The 20,083-nt window shown below is 45.5% G+C and overlaps 1 protein-coding gene across 1 annotated transcript; it reads right to left on the bottom strand.

The window, feature by feature from the left end:
* Positions 1–12,820: 12,820 nt before the first annotated feature.
* Positions 12,821–17,904, bottom strand: LOC123395111 (KH domain-containing protein At4g18375-like). Its single transcript, XM_045090045.1, has 8 exons — positions 17,795–17,904; positions 15,980–16,574; positions 14,794–15,303; positions 14,456–14,695; positions 14,094–14,378; positions 13,926–13,981; positions 13,668–13,758; positions 12,821–13,180 (listed from the first exon to the last, which is right to left on the bottom strand). Exons 2-8 carry the CDS (start codon positions 16,562–16,564, stop codon positions 13,049–13,051), a joined length of 1,899 nt encoding a protein of 632 aa, XP_044945980.1. The 5' UTR covers positions 16,565–16,574; positions 17,795–17,904; the 3' UTR covers positions 12,821–13,048.
* Between the last annotated feature and the right edge of the window lie 2,179 nt (positions 17,905–20,083).

Below are 20,083 nucleotides of genomic sequence, written 5' to 3'. Positions count from 1 at the left end.
ACGACAATGGTTCGGCGACAACAGGCCCGCCTCGGCTACATGGAAGGTCGACAAGGAGAACGTGAGCCCGGCGACACATACGGGCCAAGCTCATGCCCATGACGCCGTCCGAGTACTTGGAACACATAAATGACTGGAACTGCAACTGTTGTCCACTTTCGGCCAAAGTTTTTTTTTAAACGAAGGCACAAGATTTGCTTCATCAATTAAAAAGGGGAATAGAGTTTGCAGTTATACACGACATCCAAACAGCATGACAATTACTCATACGAGATTACAGCCCCTAGTTTCTTAGCGCCTGCCGCTATCCATAGTTTTGTTTCTGCCAGGATTGCCGTGAGAAGTACCGTGGGCGGTGTGTCGAAACACCCTGGTGTTGCGCTCGTTCCAGACGGTCCAGGAGATGAGCATGGTGAGGGAGGGCATAGCATTCTAATTCGGGCTCCAACTGCTAGTCCTCATATCCCACCAGTCTGCAACACACTCGTGGAGGTGCCATTGGTGGGTGTTGATGTGAGTAAGGCCTAGCTTACCGATGACGGATCTCCACAACCGCAGAGTGTACTGACACTGGAATAACAGATGTGGTACTGACTCTTGATGCCTATTGCATACCTGGCAAGATCCACAATTTTCCCATCCGCGCTTCTCCAAACGGTCGGCCGTCCAAATGCGGTCCTGGATGGCAAGTGAGGCAAAGAATTTCACCTTTGGGGGAGCCCAAGCCTTCCAAACCGTGGGGTCCATGGGAAAGAGTCAACCCCGGGAATTGGGCCTTGTACGCGGAGGTCGCGGAGTAGATCCCGTCGTTCGCATGCTTCCAGACGATATCATTGTGAGTCTGTTCGTCCAGCTGTAGATCATGCAGGAGCATCCAAAGAGTGAAGAATTGGCGGATGTGATCCACAGTGAAGGTTGTGAAGGGTTTTATGTTGAGGATCCATGTGCAACTCTTAAGGGCGTCCCGGACCTTCCAATGCTTCCTTCTGGAGGCGTCAAAGAATAACGGTGCAATATTCTTGGGCTTTCGCTCAAGCAGCCACGGACAGTCCCAGAATGGCGTCGATGCTCCATCACCGATGGTTATTGTAGTGGAGGCGTAGAAGAAATCGTGGTCAGCCTGCGTGCACGGGTTGTCGGGACCCACCCATGGCTTGTTAGGCGCTTTCCATTCATACCAGAGCCACCTAACGCGTAACGTCTGCGCAAATTTGTCCGTGTTGAGCACCTCCAGGCCCCCATATTCCTTTGGTCTACAGACAGAATTCCAGTTAACTTTAGAGCTAGCGTTCGTTGTCCTTTTGGTGTCGGCCCAGAGAAAAACCCTTTCCAACTTGTTAAGTTTGTTGAGTGTGCCGGTCGGCACCACTAGAGATGTGATTGAGAAGATTGCTTGTGAGGAGGACCGCCTTGACGAGGGTCACGCGGCCAGTGCTCGTGATGTTTGGGCCATCCCATGTTGCCAGCTTGTTTGCCTCTTTGTCCTCGAGGTATTGGAAATCCACCTTCCTTAGCTGCCACACCGAGAGCGTCAGGCCAAGGTATTTGACTGGGAAAGATGCCCGAACCGCTGGCATGCTCTGTAGGATGCGGTCAAGGTCGAGGTGATGGCACTTGATAGGCACAACAGAGCATTTCTGGAAATTGGTACGTAGCCCAGTGACGTCCCCAAAACCACCCAAGGTAGAGGCGGGGTTATCGATGTCCGTTTTGACAGGGGACATGAAGGCGGCAGCATCGTCTGCGTATATGGAGGTGCGCACCATAGGACCACACCCGCGAATCTTATGGAGCAGGCCTTTCCTAGTAGCCAAGTCCAGGATCTTGTGCAGAGGATCAATAGCGATGACGAAGAGCAAGGGGGAGATTGGGTCGCCTTGGCGGAAACCAGCCCCGTGCTTGATAGGGAGGCCGTGTATCCCGTTAAGAAGGATGCGTGACGAGGATGATGAAAGCAGCGCAACAATCCAAGCTCAAAATTTGACAGGGAAGCCCAAGCGTTCGAGAAGGTCTAAGAAATAGTCCCATCGCACAGAGTCGAAAGCCTTCCTGATGTCCAACTTAAAGAGAAGAGCCGGAGTGTTGCGTGAGTGAAGTCTTCTCGCAAAGTTCCGGACGCACATGAAGTTGTCGTGTATGCTACGCTTCTTGATGAAAGCACTTTGCATGGTGGATACCAGGTCATCCATGTGGGGAGCAAGCCGCAAGGACAGAACTTTGGTGATGATCTTGGCCACCGCGTGAACAAGACTAATAGGCATATAGTCAGCAATGCCCTCAGCTCCCTCCTTTTTAGGCAGCAGAACCACGTTGGCAGTGTTTATCCATTGTAGGTTGGAGGTTGTTAGGGAGTCAAACCATTGGATAACCCGCATGACAATGCTCTTGATGATACCCCTGTTAGGAATAAGCAACTTGTATTCCCATGAGGCCATAGGATATATACATGTACAGGTGGTGGACTATATGCAGGAAACCCCTTATATATTGGGATAAATACAAAAGGGTACATGACTTATATTATAACTCTAACACCCCCCCCCCCCCCTCAAACTCATGGTGGATGAACAACACTGAGTTTGGAGAGATAAAAGCCATGTTGTGCTCTAGTCTGGGCCTTCGTCAGGAAATCCGCCAACCGTAACTCGGAAGGCACATACTGAAGAGCAATAACCTGATCCTGCACAGCAACGCGCACATAGAAAGCATCAACGCCAATATGCTTGGTGAGCTCATGCTTCACAGGGTCGTGCGCAATGCTAATAGCACATGTACTGTCAGATAAGAGTAGAGTCGGTGTAGTGACAGAAACACCAAAATCCTGAAGTAACCACCGTAACCAAGTCACCTCTGCCGTCAAAAGAGCCATCGCTCGCAACTCAGCCTCTGCACTCGAACGGGAAACTGCAATCTGTTTCTTCGTCTTCCAGGCAATGAGAGAACCACCAAGAAAAACACAGTAAGCAGAAAGTGAACGGCGATATGAAGGATCACTGGCCCACGTAGCATCCGAATAGGCCTGAAGCTGTAAAGAACTGGAGCGAGGAAAGAATAGACGGTGAGAGATCGTGCCCCGAAGATATCGGAGAACACGGAGGAGATGACTATAGTGAACCGATGTGGGAGCAGAGACGAACTGACTCAGAATATGAACCAGATAAGAGATATCCGGACGAGTGACAACCAGGTAAACAAGACTGCCAACAAGATGACGATAGCGCGTCGGGTCAGGCAGGGGATCACCATCAGTAGCGCATAGGTGAACATTGAGCTCCATAGGAGTCTCAACAATGCGCTCATCAGTAAGAGCAGCACGAGCAAGAAGATCCTGGATATACTTTTCCTGGGATATAAAGAAGCCATCAGAGGTAGAAGAAACTTCAATCCCAAGAAAGTAGCGAAGAGGTCCAAGATCAGACATAAGGAACTGCTCACTAAGACGGGCCTTGACAAAGGCAATATACTCGGGGTCATCCCCGGTGATGACCATATCATCAACATAGAGAAGAAGAAGAGTCCGACCACGAGGAGAAATGTGAATAAATAATGCTGGATCATGAACACTGGGTGAAAAACCAACGACAGTCACCACAGAGGAAAAACGCTCAAACCAGGCACGGGGGGCTTGCTTAAGGCCATAGAGAGAGCGACGAAGACGACATACCATGCCATCAGGAACAGAATACCCAGGTGGTGGCTGCATGTACACCTCCTCACGCAGCTCACCATTAAGAAATGCATTCTTAACATCAAGCTGAGAGATAGACCAGTGGCGTGTAGAGGCCACGGCAAGAAGTGTACAAACAGTGGTCATATGAGCCACAGGAGCAAAAGTCTCGTCATAATCACGACCATGCTCCTGCTGAAAACCACGAGCCACAAGACGAGCTTTGTGACGCTCAAGAGAACCATCAGAGCGAGTCTTAACCTTGTAGACCCACTTACAAGTGATGGGACGAACTCCGGGAGGAAGGAAAACAAGATCCCACGTACCAGTGCGTTCAAGAGCAGCAATCTCCTCTGCCATCGCAAACTGCCATTCAGGATAAACAACAGCCTGATGATAAGTAGTCGGCTCAAGAACAGCAGCACCAGCGGTGGAAAATCCAAAGCGATCAACAGGCGGACGAGGACGAGAACGCAAACCATAAGTAGGCTGAGATGAGGATGACGACGCATCCACAGAGGCATCGACAGAACGTGAACGACGAGTGTAACACTGAGGAAAAGATGGAACAATGGAAGGAGGAATCGCCAAGGTAGAATCGGGGAGTGACGACGAAGAAGTCACCGGAGAGGAAGGTGTAGACTCTGGTGACATGCTAGACGAGGAGACCGTGGAAGATGGTGGCGACAAATCGACTGGAGGTGGAGAAGCAGAGGGAGAGGAACGAATAGGCAAAGGCTCGACAGGTGTGATAGGTGTGTCAGGAAAAGTGAGAAAAGAGACATCCTCCACTGAAAAGGTCGAGGAAGATGGGCGTGGGTAGAAGGGACGAGACTCATCGAAAGTCACATCCCGAGAGATACGCATCCGACGACCGATAGGATCCCAACAACGATAGCCCTTATGCTCATCACTATAGCCTAAGAAGACACACTCAAGAGACTGAGCGGTCAGTTTGGTGCGTTCGTGGGGGGCAAGAAGAACATAGCAAACACAACCAAACAAGCGAAGCATCGAATAATCAGGAGAACGATCAAAAAGACGCTCGAAAGTAACACCACCCTGTAGAGCAGCGGAAGGCTGGAAATTGATGAGACAGGTGGAGGTGGAGACGGCCTCAGCCCAAAAATGAGGCGGGAGAGAGGCAGCAATCATCAATGCACGAGCCGACTCAAGAAGATGACGATGCTTGCGCTCAGCCACGCCATTCTGAGCATGATCACCAGGACAAGAGAATTGAGAGAGAGTCCCTTGCTCAGTAAGAACACCACGCAACATCTTAGAGATATACTCGCTAGCGGAGTCAGCACGAAACACACGAATGGGAGAAGAGAACTGAGTATGAACCATGGCAGCAAAACGCTTATAAATGGACAACACCTCACTACGAGAAGTCATGAAATAAAGCCATGTGTAACGAGAGAAGTCATCTATGAAAATAATATAATATTTATGACCCCCTTTCGAAGCGAAGGGAGCCGAACCCCATACATCGGAATGGACTAAATCAAAAGGACGCTTAGACACTGACTCACTATGTGGATATGGTAACTGAATCTGCTTGCCAAGACGACAACCTTGACACTCTAAGGAGGCATCTCCTGAGACAGACCCCAGAAGACCTCGACGAACTAATGACGACAAACGAGAACCACACAGATGACCAAGTCGATGATGCCACTGCTGGAAAGAACCAGTAGCCGAGGCGACCAAAGCGGAAGAACTGGCGATAGAGTGGGCAGCGGAAGGAACATGAAGCCAATCCAACTCCCAAAGACCCTCAGAATCACGGCGGTGAGGACCAGCCCCAACCAGAGTGTGCGTGCGACGGTCCTGGACAGAACAAGAGTCAAGGTCAAGGATGACACGACAACCAGAATCAGCAAGTTGACCAGCGGAAAACAAATTCATGGTAAGTCGAGGAACATGAGCAACATCAGGAACAGAATAAGGAGGGGTGGTAAGAGTGCCTCTACTAACGACAGGAAGGGGAGTACCATCAGCGGTGAGGACATGAACAGGAGAATCAAGCGATCGAAGAGAGGACAGAGTGGAAGAATTAGAAGTCATATGAAAGGAAGCTCCAGAGTCCAGAACCCATGGGGATGTACCTGACTGTGTAGAAGGTGGTTGCTCAGTGCGGGAAGCCTCAATCACAGAACCAGCAGTACCCGTTGAGGAAGAACCTGAAGCAGCGAGCAGATGCTTAAGTCTCAGAATATCCTGCTCAGTCAAAGCGATGGCTAAAGCTGTCGAGGTAGATGACGAAGTCGCTGTAGATGATGACCGCGCCTTGCGCAAGTGTTTCTTCTTCGTGTAGCAGTGGGACTCAATATGACCATCATTGTTGCAGTAGTTACAATGTGGACGGGGGCGACCTGAGCCGCCAGAAGGAGTGGGCAAGAGCGGCGGAGCACTCGAGCGAGAAGGGGTCGATGCAGCAGGTGGCGTAGAAAAAGTCCGAGCAGCGAGCACCGAGGGAACCTCCAGCAAACCAGCACCACGTAAGCGAGTCTCCTCAGCACGAATCTCAGAAAGCGCCTCCATGAGAGAAATACGGCCACGAGCAAACAACTGAGCACGCCGGGGCTCGAACTCCTTACGGAGCCGAGACAGGAACTCGTAAACGCGATGAAACTCCAAGTCGGCATGGACAGCCTGGCAACAGGGGCAAGTACGACAACCAGCACTGCAGAGAGAATCAAGCTGGCGCCACATAGCAGAACTCTGTGCATAGAAGTCATCAACAGTAGAGTCACCCTGCTGAAGAGCATGCTCCTGACGGACCACAGAGAGGTATAAGGCATCACCCGAGGGCTCATAGCACTGACGAAGGCGAGTCCACATCTCAAACACAGTAGGAAGGCCCAGAAACTCAGAGGCAAACTGAGGCAGAACGCTAGCAGTGAGAACAGCTGCAGCACGAGCATCATCATCAAGCCACTGGGTGTAAGCAGACAGAGCACCATGATATGTCTGAAGAGCCTCCTCATAAGCCAAGACCTTCGTATCATAAGCACGGATAGCGTCCTCATCAGCAAGCTTAGCCGCATCGTTGGCAGCCTGAGTAGCATCCGCAGGAAAAGCCGGTGGGGTCGGCGGAGTGGGAGCCACGGGAGGAACCGGACATGGCAGACAACAGACCTCACCAGAAAGGAAATCCCATAGGCGGATGCCACGCATGTGAATGCGCATGAAGCCAATGAACTCGGTGTAATTAGTGCCATCAAAGATCACCGGACAACGAGGAACAGCAACGTAGCCGGATGAAGCAGACATTTTTTTTGAAGAAGTCAACGAGCCGCGTCAGACAGCAGGACTCGATCTGGCGAAGGCGAGATCAGATCGAATCCCTGGTAGCTCCTGGCGGCGCGGGCTGGGACCGGATTGCTCGCGGGACTGGATGGAGCGGACCTGCCTACAGATCGAGTCCTTCGTAGCTCCTAGCCGCACGGGCTGGGACTGGATGGCTCGCGGGACTGGAGGGAGCGAACCTGCCTGCAGATTGAGACGGGGCAGCAGCGATCTGGAACCTGCCTGCAGATCGAGACGGGGCAACAGCGATCTGGAACCTGCAGCGCCTCGGCCTGGTGCCTCGCGGGACTGGATCGGGACGGGGCAGCAGCGATCTGGAGCGGACCTGCAGCGCCTCGTGGAAGGAACCAGCAGCCGATCTGGTGCAGCCTTTGAGACGGCAGCTGGACGGGGAGGAGAAGGAGATCGAGGACAGACTTCGATCGGGAGTAGGAGAGAAGGATCAATCACACGAGTTGCAGCGTGCAAAAAGTTGACCTAGCTCTAATACCATGTTAGGAATAAGCAACTTGTATTCCCATGAGGCCATAGGCCAGTATATATACATGTACAGGTGGTGGACTATATGCAGGAAATCCTTATATATTGGGATAAATACAAAAGGGTACATGACTTATATTATAACTCTAACAACCCCAACATTTCTTGAAGAATGCTCCCGTGAAACCATCCGGGCCAGGAGCTTTGTCGGAGGGCATTTCCTTAATGGCCACCGATACCTCGTCCTCCGTGATGTTGCTACCCAAGTCTTCCAAGTCATGCGTGTGGATGCCCAATTCCTCCCAACTGAAGGTTTTATTGTTATTGGAGCCCCGACACATCGTGTGAGAGAAATAGTCATGGATGATTTTATCTTTGTCCTTGTGCCCAGTGACCCATCCTTGCTCGTGCTTTATACGATGAATGTGGTTCTTCCTCCTTCTGGTGATGATGCGGCGGTGAAAGAACTTGGTGTTAGCATCACCATGCTTTAGGTTTGCCGTCCGGGCACATTGGCTCTTCCTAGCCCTCTCTAGCGTCGCCAAACTGATCACACGCCTCTTGAGCCTCGAGCGCATGTCCCGCTCCTCTATGGAGAGAGACCTAGATTCCTGCGCAATGTCCAGATGCAGAATCACTAATAGAGCCGCATGAAACTGGACTTTAGCCTTGGAAAACATCTTTCTACTCCATTCCGAGAGCCGCGTTGCCGTTTTTTTGAGCTTGTGGTAAAGAACCTGGTAAGGCTCGGAGTGCATGCTGCGCTCTTCCCAAGCGTTTTTGACCACATCAAGAAAACCCGGCATCATGATCCAGAAGTTTTCAAATTTGAAAGATCTTGGCCTCCTGGGGCCGCTATCATCAGCAAGCAGAAGGGGGCAGTGGTCGGAGAGGGATGACGACAGGGCATGGAGGACGTGGTTGCCGAAGGACATATCCCACTCCGCATTGTAGAAGAAGGAGTCGACCTTGCAGAGGGTTGGGTTGTCACGCTCGTTGCTCCAAGTGAAGCGCCTATTTTAAAGGTGGATTTCTTTGAGTTCGCGGGACTGCAACGCCGCCCGGAACCGGTTAATCCTACTCCGGTTAAACATTCTCTTATTCTTGTCCCGTGCGCGATAGATTTGGTTGAAGTCCCCGAGTGCAAGCCAGGGGTGCCACTGGTGGGTTTGTGGGAGGCCAACTCGGCAAAGAAGGCGTCTTTGCAAGCATGCTCAGTTGGTCCATAGATAGATGTGACCCAGAAACATGCATCGGTCTCATGGATGCGGGCCAAGCCAGAGAGACAGTATGCAGAGATGGTGATATCGGAGACGACAATGACATTGTCATCCCACAGCAGAAGAATCCCACCTCGGGTTCCCTGCGCCAGACGTTGCGCGAAGCTGCGAAGCTTGTTGCCACCAAGAAAAGCCGCGATAAACTTGTCCACCCGCTCAAGCTTAGTTTCTTGCAGACAAACTAAATAGCATGAAGTAGCCGCGATCGTTGCGCTGACCGTTGCACGTCTCGCACGACAGTTCAACCCACGCACATTCCAGCTTAAGGCATTGATGTGTTGAGACGTCATGGAACACTTTGGCGATCACAATGGGGCTGCCAAAAGGAGCAACCCAAAAAAGGTGGCATGTGGAGAATAGACATGCAAACGGCACATAGTTCGCTTTCACTTGTGCACTTGGAGTTGAAGAAGCGTACAGGGCTTGAAAGAAGAAAAACGAAACTAGTGCAGGACTGTAGCATACACTTAGGAATACAAGCCTTGAAAAAGCCTTAGGCTGGGGAAACATGCGTGCTAAGTTGACCCTGACCAGCATGCTTCTTCAATCCCGTTTGCGACCGGGTCGTCCAGATGAAAGAACTCCCTCATGACCATGATCAGCTCTGGAGCTAACTGGTCACTGAACTTCGCGGTGAAATCTTCGACGACTGCCTCTGTCACATCCTTTCCGTCTCTGATGATGCCAAGCATGCGGCCCACCATCTTCTCAGCGAGCTTGGCAGCTGGGGCAGCTTCCTTGGCCGTGCGTTGCAGCGTGAGCACACCTCTGCTGGATATTTTCACTCCAGCGAGGTCAGACGACGGCTCGTAGGACGCCTTGGAGGTGGACTTTCAGCCAAAGTGGCAGACGCGGCCTGCATCGGCGGTCACGGCCTCCGGTCAGGTCGCTCTTAAATGTTCTCCAAATATAGTGCAAATTTGCCTGCTCAAGCGTTGTGGTCGTAATTCCACTGGCAGGTGTGGTTCCAGACTTTAGGTTCACGAGAGCGCACACTGGATGCTAAACTGCTAGTAATAAAATGCGCCCCTTCATTCTCCACATCACATATTTTATTAAAATTTACTCCCTCTATACCTAAATACTTGTAACTGAAAAGAATCACGGTTATGTTTTCCCCTGATGCATATACAATCAAGTGACCCAATGATCGCTATGATCATCATCCGATTCAAGAGTTCAAATAGAAAACTGCATCAGAAACACTATTACTATTGCCCAGCTGTATACAGACATCAGCCAACCAAAGTAGGCAGCCGTTTCTCTAAAAGTTACAACTGAAAACTGTCAAATCACAAATTCAGAGAAAAGAGCACGCCACACACCATATCATAACACACATAACGGACAAACAGGGGGAATCACCAGCTGATTGCCATAAATTTTCAGCAACCCATGTTATCTATTTACAAGAGGCACAACTCAACAATAAGCATTGTATTAACATAAGTAGAAATTAAGCATTTACAACTGCCATGACTACCTACCGACCTACTCCCTCCGTCCGAACAAATGGATGTATCTACAACTAAAATACATCTAGATACATCCATTCCCATGGCAAATATTTCCATTCCCACAGAGTACTATTCACTATTATGTCAAAGAAACGTAGTCATATCTAAGAATGTGCATGGCTGATGAATGAGAGCAGAAGTCAAGATGAGGAATGGGAAGAGGAGTCAGCTACACAAGGATTATAGATAATTTCAGGACCATTACTCAGCTATAACTATTCAAAAAGGACCGGAAGAATTTTGAAACAGATATCTTACAATTGAAGTACTAGAATACTCTTGAAGGACCATGCAAACACTGGGAAAACGTGTACTACTGTTCTTATTGAATACTACTACCTCTGCTCCTAAATATAAATCTTTTTAGAGATTCCACTATAGACTAAATAGTGATGTATATAGACATACTTTAGAATGTGGATTCATTCATTTTGTTTCGTATGTAGCCCGTAGTAAAATCTCTAAAAAAGACTTGTATTTAGGAACGGAGGGAGTATCAATCATGGCAAGTAGCAAAAGAGTATAATAAGGATGATATTGAAATTTTTATCATACAAAGGATTAGATGAATTTTTGTTGGTCACGATGAAACATATTTCAAAAGATTGCTCAACATTGAAGTATTACTAGTTACTCCCTCCGTAAACAAATATAAGAGCGTTTAGATCATTACTTTAGTGATCTAAACGCTTTTATATTTCTTTATGGAAGGAGTAGTTATCTAAGAATGATGCTGCCACCATGCAGAACACTGGGAAAAAATGTGAATTGCATGTTCTGATTAAAGACTATCATGGCAAGTTGGAGAAAGAATAGAAGGGTTCCTCTCGTACAGGCAACAGAGAATCAGCGATCAGTGCTGACACACAGAACAAATAAGAACTAAGAAACAAGGGGGGAATCATCACCTAAGAAACAAGATTTCTAAAAACTGAATCACTGGAATACTCCTTAGATATCTAAGGATGGTATTGCCACCGTGCAAATACTGGATAAAACGTGTGCTGTATGTTCTGATTGAAGGCTATTGGCAAGTGGCAAGAGTATAAGGACAATATTGAAGTTTACCATAAAAGGACGACAAGAATTCTAGTTGGTAAGATCAAACAGATTTCATAAGATTGCTTAACATTGGAGTATCACTCCTTAGATATATAATGATATCACCACCATACGGAAACACTGAAAGGCAAGTTGGCAGAAGAGTAAAAAGGCCCCTCCCGTACTGGCAAAGGAGAGAATCAGCTATCAGTGCTGACATACAGAACAAAAAAGAACAGAGAAAAGAGGTGGGAATCATCAGCTGACTGCCACAAAATCTCAGCATTCCCATGTTCTCTGTTGACGAATTCACCTAATGGCAATGCATGAGCAGTAGCCACAAGATAACTTGCTGCCTCCAAGCAGTTGCAACTCATAAGGAGAAACTATTTACAACGAGTGGCCATGCCTGGTTAACTATCTACTATTCACAGTTTGGTGTCAAAGAGACAAAACCAATCTAGGAACATGCATGGCTAAGGAATGGCTGCGGAAACTGAGATGTTGAAAGAAGAGGAGCATAATTTTAGGGCCATTACTCAACTAACACCTATTTGAGAAAAACACGAATCTAGGAACATGCATGGCTAAGGAATGGCTGCGGAAACTCAGATGTTGAAAGAAGAGGAGCATAATTTTAGGGCCATTACTCAACTAACACCTATTTGAGAAGGACACGAATTTTACATATTATTGATGAAACAGATTTCAACCTACCAAGTTGATTTCAAAGAAACGTAATTCATTTCTAAGAGTCTACCACCTAAGGAATTTACCAGAGAAGTTGAGATGATTGAGAAGAGGAGTCAAGTTTAGAAGCTGTTTCAGATTATACACAATTTTAGGGTCATTACTCAACTACATCTTATTGATTAGGACACGAATTTTGCATATTATTGATGAAAACAGATTTCAGCCTACCAAGTTGATGTCAAAGAAACGTCGTTCATATCTACGAGCCTATCCACCTAAGGAATTTACCGGAGAAGTTGAGATAATGATTGGACAGAGGAGTCAAGTTTAGAACCTGTTTCAGATATACACAATTTTAGGGCCATTACTCAACTACATCTATTTGAAAAGAATAGGACGAATTTTCAACAGATTTCTTGAAATTGAAGTATTAGAGTGGTCCATAGATATCTAAGGATGATGTAGCCACCATGCAGAACACTGAAAAAACATGCACCACATGTGTGACTGAAGACTATCAATAATGGTAAGCGTCAAAAGAGTATAAGAACGATGATGTTTAAGTCTAACACTGAAAGGACAAGGAGAACTCTACTTGGTAATAATGTGACAGATTTCTTAAAAACAGAAGTGTTGAAATACTCTTTGGATATCTAAATACAGTATTGCCACCATGCACAGCACTGAAAAAACGTGTGCTGCATGTTCTGACTGAAGTGGCAAAAGAGTATTAAGGGCCCTTCCCATACTGGCGGACATATCAGCAATCAGCGCTGACAGCATAAAGAAATGGTTAGATTAGGCAGAGATTGAAGCAGTCATCGAGATTAGACGGGAATATCTGAACATACGATTAAACACGAACAAGTACACACAAGTAAAGCCATGGTTGAGAGTCTGAGGAAGATAGAGAGATAAGCATGAGGTTTATTGGAGAGTTGAAGAGACGGAGAACAACATTTTTGATCTAAGGAAACTACGGGATGGCAAGAGAAGTCCGATAGAGCTGACTGAAGCGTCCACATATATCCTTTCAAACAACAGCAGGAACCTCCTTAAGTAGACATTATGAAAGCTTTGATCAAATTCTCTGCCGACTGCCTCTGCTCAGGGGTGCCAAATATGTGAGCAACATGGTCATGACGAGATGATTTTGATTCAAGAATTTCAATGTCAGCTCCAGAAATCTGCAGTAGTAATCAATAATTGCACGTCAATATTAGGTAAAAATAACCTACAATAATACTAAAAATAGATCATTCAAGATGTCAGATTATAAGTTCATAACACTGATTACGTTTTCCATATGTTCATGGATGTCAATCCTGTACAAAGATTGCTTCAAAACAATCCTGTACAAAAATTGACATTTCATCTCTGGTCATGGTCTTTTACAAAATAAATTAATAAAAGAATCAAATGATCTAATATACTAGGAAAACAATCTATTCTTTTAGGTTCTGATATACAAATGAACTTAATATCTAAGTACACAGCAAGTAGAACCCCATATGAACTGGAGTCTGAGGGCACTCTTTCAGAAAATCCCCAATTAACGGTTTTTTCCTACCTACCTGGGCCTCTTTTACACACCTTTACTAGATGCTCAACTCACATCAAAGCTATAACTTAATTAAAAGTGCAAGCACCAGTAAAATGAAATAGTAAACTGACCTTTCTAATGTTGTCCAAGTTTGTACCATGCTTCCCCATTACTTTTGAAAGGCCACTAGAAGGAATAAACATTTCCATATCCGGTACGCGCCTGATCAGTGGCAACAGCAAAATGAAATACAGTCGTAAGGATTAAAGAATAAAGACCCAAGTAATAACTAGAAATCTAAGAAAGCCTGCACACAAGGGGCATGGCTATTCTTAAAAAAAAGGAGCATGGATTAGAAAGGGTTTATGGTAAATTCCGTTGCAACCTACCTTCCATATGGCTTTGAAGTGTATGAGGAGCGTACTCCAAACCCATCATCTACAGCCTGATGGAGGTATCACCGGTTACGTTTATATCACAAACTTATAGGCACATCTCATTATGAAGATTGAGAGAGAAACAGAAAAAAAAACTGATGTTACAGCAAAACATTTTACCTCCCTGGGGCTGTATCCATGATACAAGCTGCTACGAGGAAATACATTCGAACCACGCTCAACTTCACCCCTTTGATCATGGCGCAATGGAGTGATTTGTTGACTGTAAGGTAATAATGCTGGCATCGGAAAGCTGCTTGAAGACACAGGTTCAGTGGTGGCAACAGTTAACTTCCCATCCTTGCCAGAATTTTGCCTCCCAACGCTGTCCTTGAGAACATCTTCCCGGAGCCTTAGAACAATCTGAACAAGAGCATCACGCAGTTTGTCCACTTCCCCGAACACCTATACGCAATAAACTCGTAAATACATGTAGATAGATCGCACAGAGACTATCTCAAAGAATAACACAAGGGGCAAACCTCGACGAGCTCATCACTGGAAGATGCCTTCCGGGGCTTAGTGCCCTTTGATATGTGGATAATTGCCTTGGACTTATTCCGCATGTCATTAATGATTGAACCACCCTTGCCGATAAGGCAGCCAATGACATTACCCGGAACAAGAAGGCGAAGATGCATTCTATCTTCAGTTTCATCGTTGATCTTTGCTTGAAGCAGAAGAACAGCTTCCACTGCTGCAGACTTAACATCATCGGTGGCCTGACATGGAAGGTGTCACCTCAAATCAAAAAAAAAAATATATATATATGGTGTGTAAACGACAAAGCATAACTAGTGAGCTGGAAGTGTGGTCCGACCTCAGTTGATGAAACTGTGATTATACTTTCCTCCTTGTCATTCTTTGCGTCATCAACATCTACCCTTGCACCACTTTCTTTCCTTATATTCTTTATGGTCATCCCAGCTTTACCGATAACCAACCCAATCTTGTCACCAGGGCATACAACACGCAGCAATAGCTCTCCTGAACATTTTGGGGTGTTATAAGTAGGAACAGCTGGTACCATAGACTGATAAATGGGCAATCCGCCATGAGTATCAATGGGCACAGTAAAATCAGGAACATGAGAACCACGACTTGTTGCCCCTAAGATAGACAGACTTGGATGCCCAGATGGCATAGAAGCATCTGACACGGAGTATAAGCTACTAGCCGGATAAACCGGAAGCTCTGAAGGAAGTATAATGGTTGGAGGAAGTTCATCAATAGATGTTTCAAGAGGAATGTTCTCTTTTGATGGACATTTGTACATAATTGTTGATACTGCAAACAATGCCTTCTTGACAGCTCTAGCATCTCCAGTTATCTGTTAAAAAGGTACTAGTAACAGTTAATAATTAGCGGAATACTCAAGAATGGATATTGAAGAACATAGCAGAGCTCAAAAGATTGATAATGTTCAACAGTGTAACTGAGCACCACACAAACAGAAAACAAAATAGAATTATCAATTGTCTTAATCTGGGAAAACAAAATATAATATGCATGTAACAAGGATAAAATTATAAATATTGCACTGGGAGGTCTATAGTGCTCCCTCTGTCCCATAATAGAGTGCGCATTAATTTCATGAAAATTCAGTTCTTCATCAATTTGACAAAGTTTATAGAGAAAGTTAATTATATCTACGATACCCAATATAAACCATATGAAAATATATTTCATGATAAATCAAATGGCATTGATTTGGTCTTCTAGATGTTGATATTTTTTTCTATAAACTTGGTCAAAGTTAACAATGTTTAATTTTGAAAAGAATCTACTACACACTATATTTAGGGACAGAGGGAGTATTAAACAACTTGCTAGTTTCTGCACCATGATAGAGATGACAATGATATATGCATACATTTTAACACAAAAACATGTACTAAGAACTAAAGGATTGCTGCTTGATAGACCGAACCTATTCACTAATGGTTAATCTCATGTTATGTTGGCACAGCTCACCAAACAATTATATGGAATGGAGGAAAATATACCTGAACGAAATTATCAAAACTCATAGCACATGAGTGTGTAACATCGCTTGGATCTTTTGGTTTAACTTTAATGAACGATTTTGAAACTGAGCGAAGCTTCTTGATGACAGAACCAGATTTCCCGATAACACTTGCAGCTTGACTAGCTGGTACAAGAATGTTGGCTTCTTTATCATCAGAGTCATCAGTGACAGCCAGAGCACCAACAATTGCATCATGCACCTTGAGTAATGCATTTTGTGCTGCGCAAACAGGCTCCCTATCATCATCATCATCAGCATTTATGTCGCTAAGCATGACGTCTCTATGCTTGACATAACAATATACCAAAATAACCCTTTTGTCAGCACCAGGGTAAGGGTCGACAACCTTGACTTTGGCATTCGTCTGTTGCCGGATAGAATTGATCACCTTGCCACCCTTGCCAATTACACTACCAATCACTTTGTCTGGACAAAGTATCCGGTAAACAACTAATTCAGCCATACCAGAGGTTTCCTGGGTGTGGGCCGGCCTCCGCTTTTGGTCCCTGTCTTCTCTGTCATGATCCCTGTGTTGGCCGGTACGCTTACCGGAAGGATTCATGGTTTACTCACTACACAAGAAAATGAACGAAAAGATTAATGACAAACACAATAAAATTAAAATGAATAAATACATATCAATGAGGTGACGTTCATGATATAGCATCAACGCATTCAACAGACTTGAGAGTGCAGAATGATACAAATCAAACAAATGGGTCATGTATCACTGCAATTGATGTGCTAGCAAGATCCTGCCATAATTCTGGTGAATCAGTCGGCATTCACCAAGAAAATACCAGCAGCAGGCTTATCCATATGGACTGAACAAGTAGCAGTCGTCGATTATTCATGTGATCACAACAAATATTAATCAGCGCAATCAAGAGAAAACGGAAAGTAGTAATAAATCGAACACGACATCAACACCAACCACAACCAGTATACCATTCAAAAGCAAACACAGAATGTCTATTAATTATGTGCCCATTGCACACGTGCAAAAAAGGCAAGACACACGGAGCCACGCCACCAATTGGCGCAAATCATGCAGTCACGAGGCACGTGCCACGGCATCAATTGTCACATAACCGTCGGCTGATATCCAACCCATTTCAAAATTTTGATCCAGTTACCAATGTGACAGAACCAGTAGGCGGAACGACGCGGCAAGGAAGCTGGATTCCAGGATAATTGCTACCACACGCCAAGTAAGAAAAAAACGACAACGGATTAGCCGATTGACGCAGCAACGGGGCAATATTTATGACCCTCTAAAATAAAGAGGGGACTTATCTAATCAATAAGCGGCGTTCGACCAAAGATTAGATTCCAGTTACTAATGTGACAGAACCAGTAGACGGATCGACGCGGGGCAAGGAGCTGGATTCCAGGGTAAATGCTACTACGCGCAAAGTAAGCGAAAGACAACAACGGACTAGCCGATAGATGCGGCTACGGGTCAAAATTTATGACCCTCTAAAATAAAGAATGGACTTATCTAATCAATAAGGGGCGTTCGCCCAAGATTGGGCCGAGTGACAATTAAGAGAAATATCACTAGTCCTTTCTCAATAGGAGGGTTATTATCTTCAAGGGAAGAGAGCCCCTCTAGGCGACAGAAACTAGCGGAGAAGATTTAGGGTTCGCAGCGCAAGTCGTAACCCTAAACCCTAGACTACGGTACGCGATTCGCCCCCAACCTTACTTCCCCGAGTCGTCGAATCCCGCTGCCGGACTTGAGGTAGCAGGGGGGAGGGGGAGCGGCGTTGGTGGGCGGAGGGAGAGGTACCGGAACGGCGTCGCGGCGGCGACGGTTGACGGGGTCGAGGGAGCGGCGGCGACGGTTGACGGGGTCGAGGGAGCGGCGACGACCGACGGGGGCGGCGGCTTGGGGACTGGATGACGGGAGGGAGGGGGGTAGGGCTTTTTTTTTCTTGAGGGGGGTATAGGTAACCCTAGCGTGCTGGTTGGGATGGGCCACAACTGGCCAAACGGGCCGGCACGGCACGACCCGTCCAGGCACGTTTATTAGTCGAGCCGTGTTGTGTCGGCCTCTGGACTGTGTCTTCATGCCCAGACACGGTTCAGTTATTAAACGGGCCGGCATGTCTGCCTGATTAGAATGTTGGGCCGCATATATTTAGTCTTATGGGTTTATTTTTTGGTCTACTGGACCATATTTTTGTATATACTAGGAAATAAGCCCGTGCGTTGTAACGGAAAAAATATATCTCATATTCACTCTATTTTAATCCCTAAAACTGCTTGATCATGAACAACCGCCTCAAGTCGTGCCTCCGCTACTCTTTTTTATTTCCTTGTTATGCAATGTGATCATCAACGCAAAACCGGTGGAGCTGCCTCTCCTTATATTCGATAGGTACTTGAAGTGCGCCATGATGCGCCTCATGTGTAGCATCAATTGTCTAACCGTCGACATGTTGGAATCGGCGGCGCCTCGACAGTTTACATATTTATGGATTCCATATTTTAATACTTTTAATTCCATAATTTGATCCATGTCAAGTGGTATTTTTATTTCTTACTGTCATTTATACATCTGCTCCTAAGTGAAATTACTGATAATAGCAGTTGATTATCTTGTATTGTGTAATGATAAAGTTAAATTGGTAGTAACATTCAGTTTTTCTTGCATTGTGACTACATTTGAACTCATTGTAACATAGTAGTAATTATAGAAAAGCCTAAAAAGATACTGATAATAATATGTCAATATTACATAATCAGTGTAAAAGTCAACTACTCAATTTTATTAGATACAAATTTACACTTTTATCTTCTTTTTTTTAGTTTCCATTCAATGCATATGCTCCCAATCTTTTTCTATTTGGTTTGCTTTATTGCTTATCCATCCAATCTAGCACAAAAGCAGTAGCTTCATTTGAAGGCAACCAAGAGCAACAAGAGCATATAGGCGAATCAGCGGCAAAGTTCAGAGAGCCTATTTTGGATGCAGAGTTGCGGAGCTTCAGAAAATTCACAAGAACATCAGAGAGCAAATAAATGTTTGTACAATTTTCTTCTATCTTTAAATTGGAGAAAAGATAGCACCAAAATATCCTCCAAGGTTGAACAATATTCAAGCATGGTCAGCCAAGTGCAAGAATACAAAGTATACATCTGAATCTGAAAAGGACGTCTGACCATCTTAAATAATCAACAGTTGTACTGCTTCTAGATAAAAAAATATTGTACATTTATATTTGGTGCAAGTCACATGTTTGTATTTGACCGAATACTTAGCTAAATGTGTACAAAATATGGGTTACCATGAAGAACCATTTTACATAGGTGATGAAGGGCACAATATAATTGTTGGTCATCTTCCTATCCTACTTTGAGCCTGCTCGGACCTGCATAACCATTTGACAGAAAAAGGTTATATGTTTCTAAAAAAGATTATATGTTTACTAATCCATCTCTGGATCTGGATATAAACAAACCGGGTCTATGAACGAATTAGATGCAGAAACTAGGTAAACTGCGAGGAGGCTTGCTGCTATATTTTTCTATAAATAGAAAACAAAATATACACAGGAGAGAAGAAGAGAACTTTGATTCCTTCTTCATCAGATCGTATACAGTGTGAACATGCATGAACTATCTCACCCCTTTCTAGTTTTAAATGAACAACGTATGGTTTCCAGCTCAAGTGTGAAGATCAGTTAAAATACAAAATCCTCGAGCACGTACACCAACAATTAATTTATAACGATCAAAATGCATTTATTCAAGAAAATATTATTGGAAGAATAGCAATGATCTGTCTATCTGACGGACGTGGAGTGGTGAAATGATAGAAGTAAAAGTGAAAAAAGGGTAAGAGAAAAATAGGAAAAGTAAAAAACAATTCTAGTTACTGAGACTGATGTTGTGCTAGCAGAGGCAGAGGAGTACGGTGATCTCGGAGGCAACCTAGCACTCGAGCCCGGCGGCCAGGGCGGTGCTCCTCTCAGGCTTGCTGACATCTTCATGGTGACCTCACGTCCGGCGTAGTGGCCATAGTAGACGCACTTGTTCATGGTGACCTCCCCTCAGGCTCACTGCCTCTGCTCCC

This window comes from Hordeum vulgare, chromosome 5H (genome assembly GCF_904849725.1).
Source record: "Hordeum vulgare subsp. vulgare chromosome 5H, MorexV3_pseudomolecules_assembly, whole genome shotgun sequence".
NCBI lineage: Eukaryota > Viridiplantae > Streptophyta > Magnoliopsida > Poales > Poaceae > Hordeum > Hordeum vulgare.
Note: the sequence above shows the minus strand (reverse complement) of the source record. Positions and strands in the feature narration are given on the sequence as shown.

Excerpts from the sequence above, each read along its gene's own strand:
- LOC123395111 (XM_045090045.1), bottom strand. The coding sequence starts at position 16,564 with ATGAATCCTTCCGGTAAGCGTACCGGCCAACACAGGGATCATGACAGA. Across the intron at positions 14,379-14,455 it reads CCAGTGATGAGCTCGTCGAG|GTGTTCGGGGAAGTGGACAA; the intron begins GTTTGCCCCTTG and ends TATTGCGTATAG. Across the intron at positions 13,982-14,093 it reads ATGGATACAGCCCCAGGGAG|GCTGTAGATGATGGGTTTGG; the intron begins GTAAAATGTTTT and ends TACCTCCATCAG.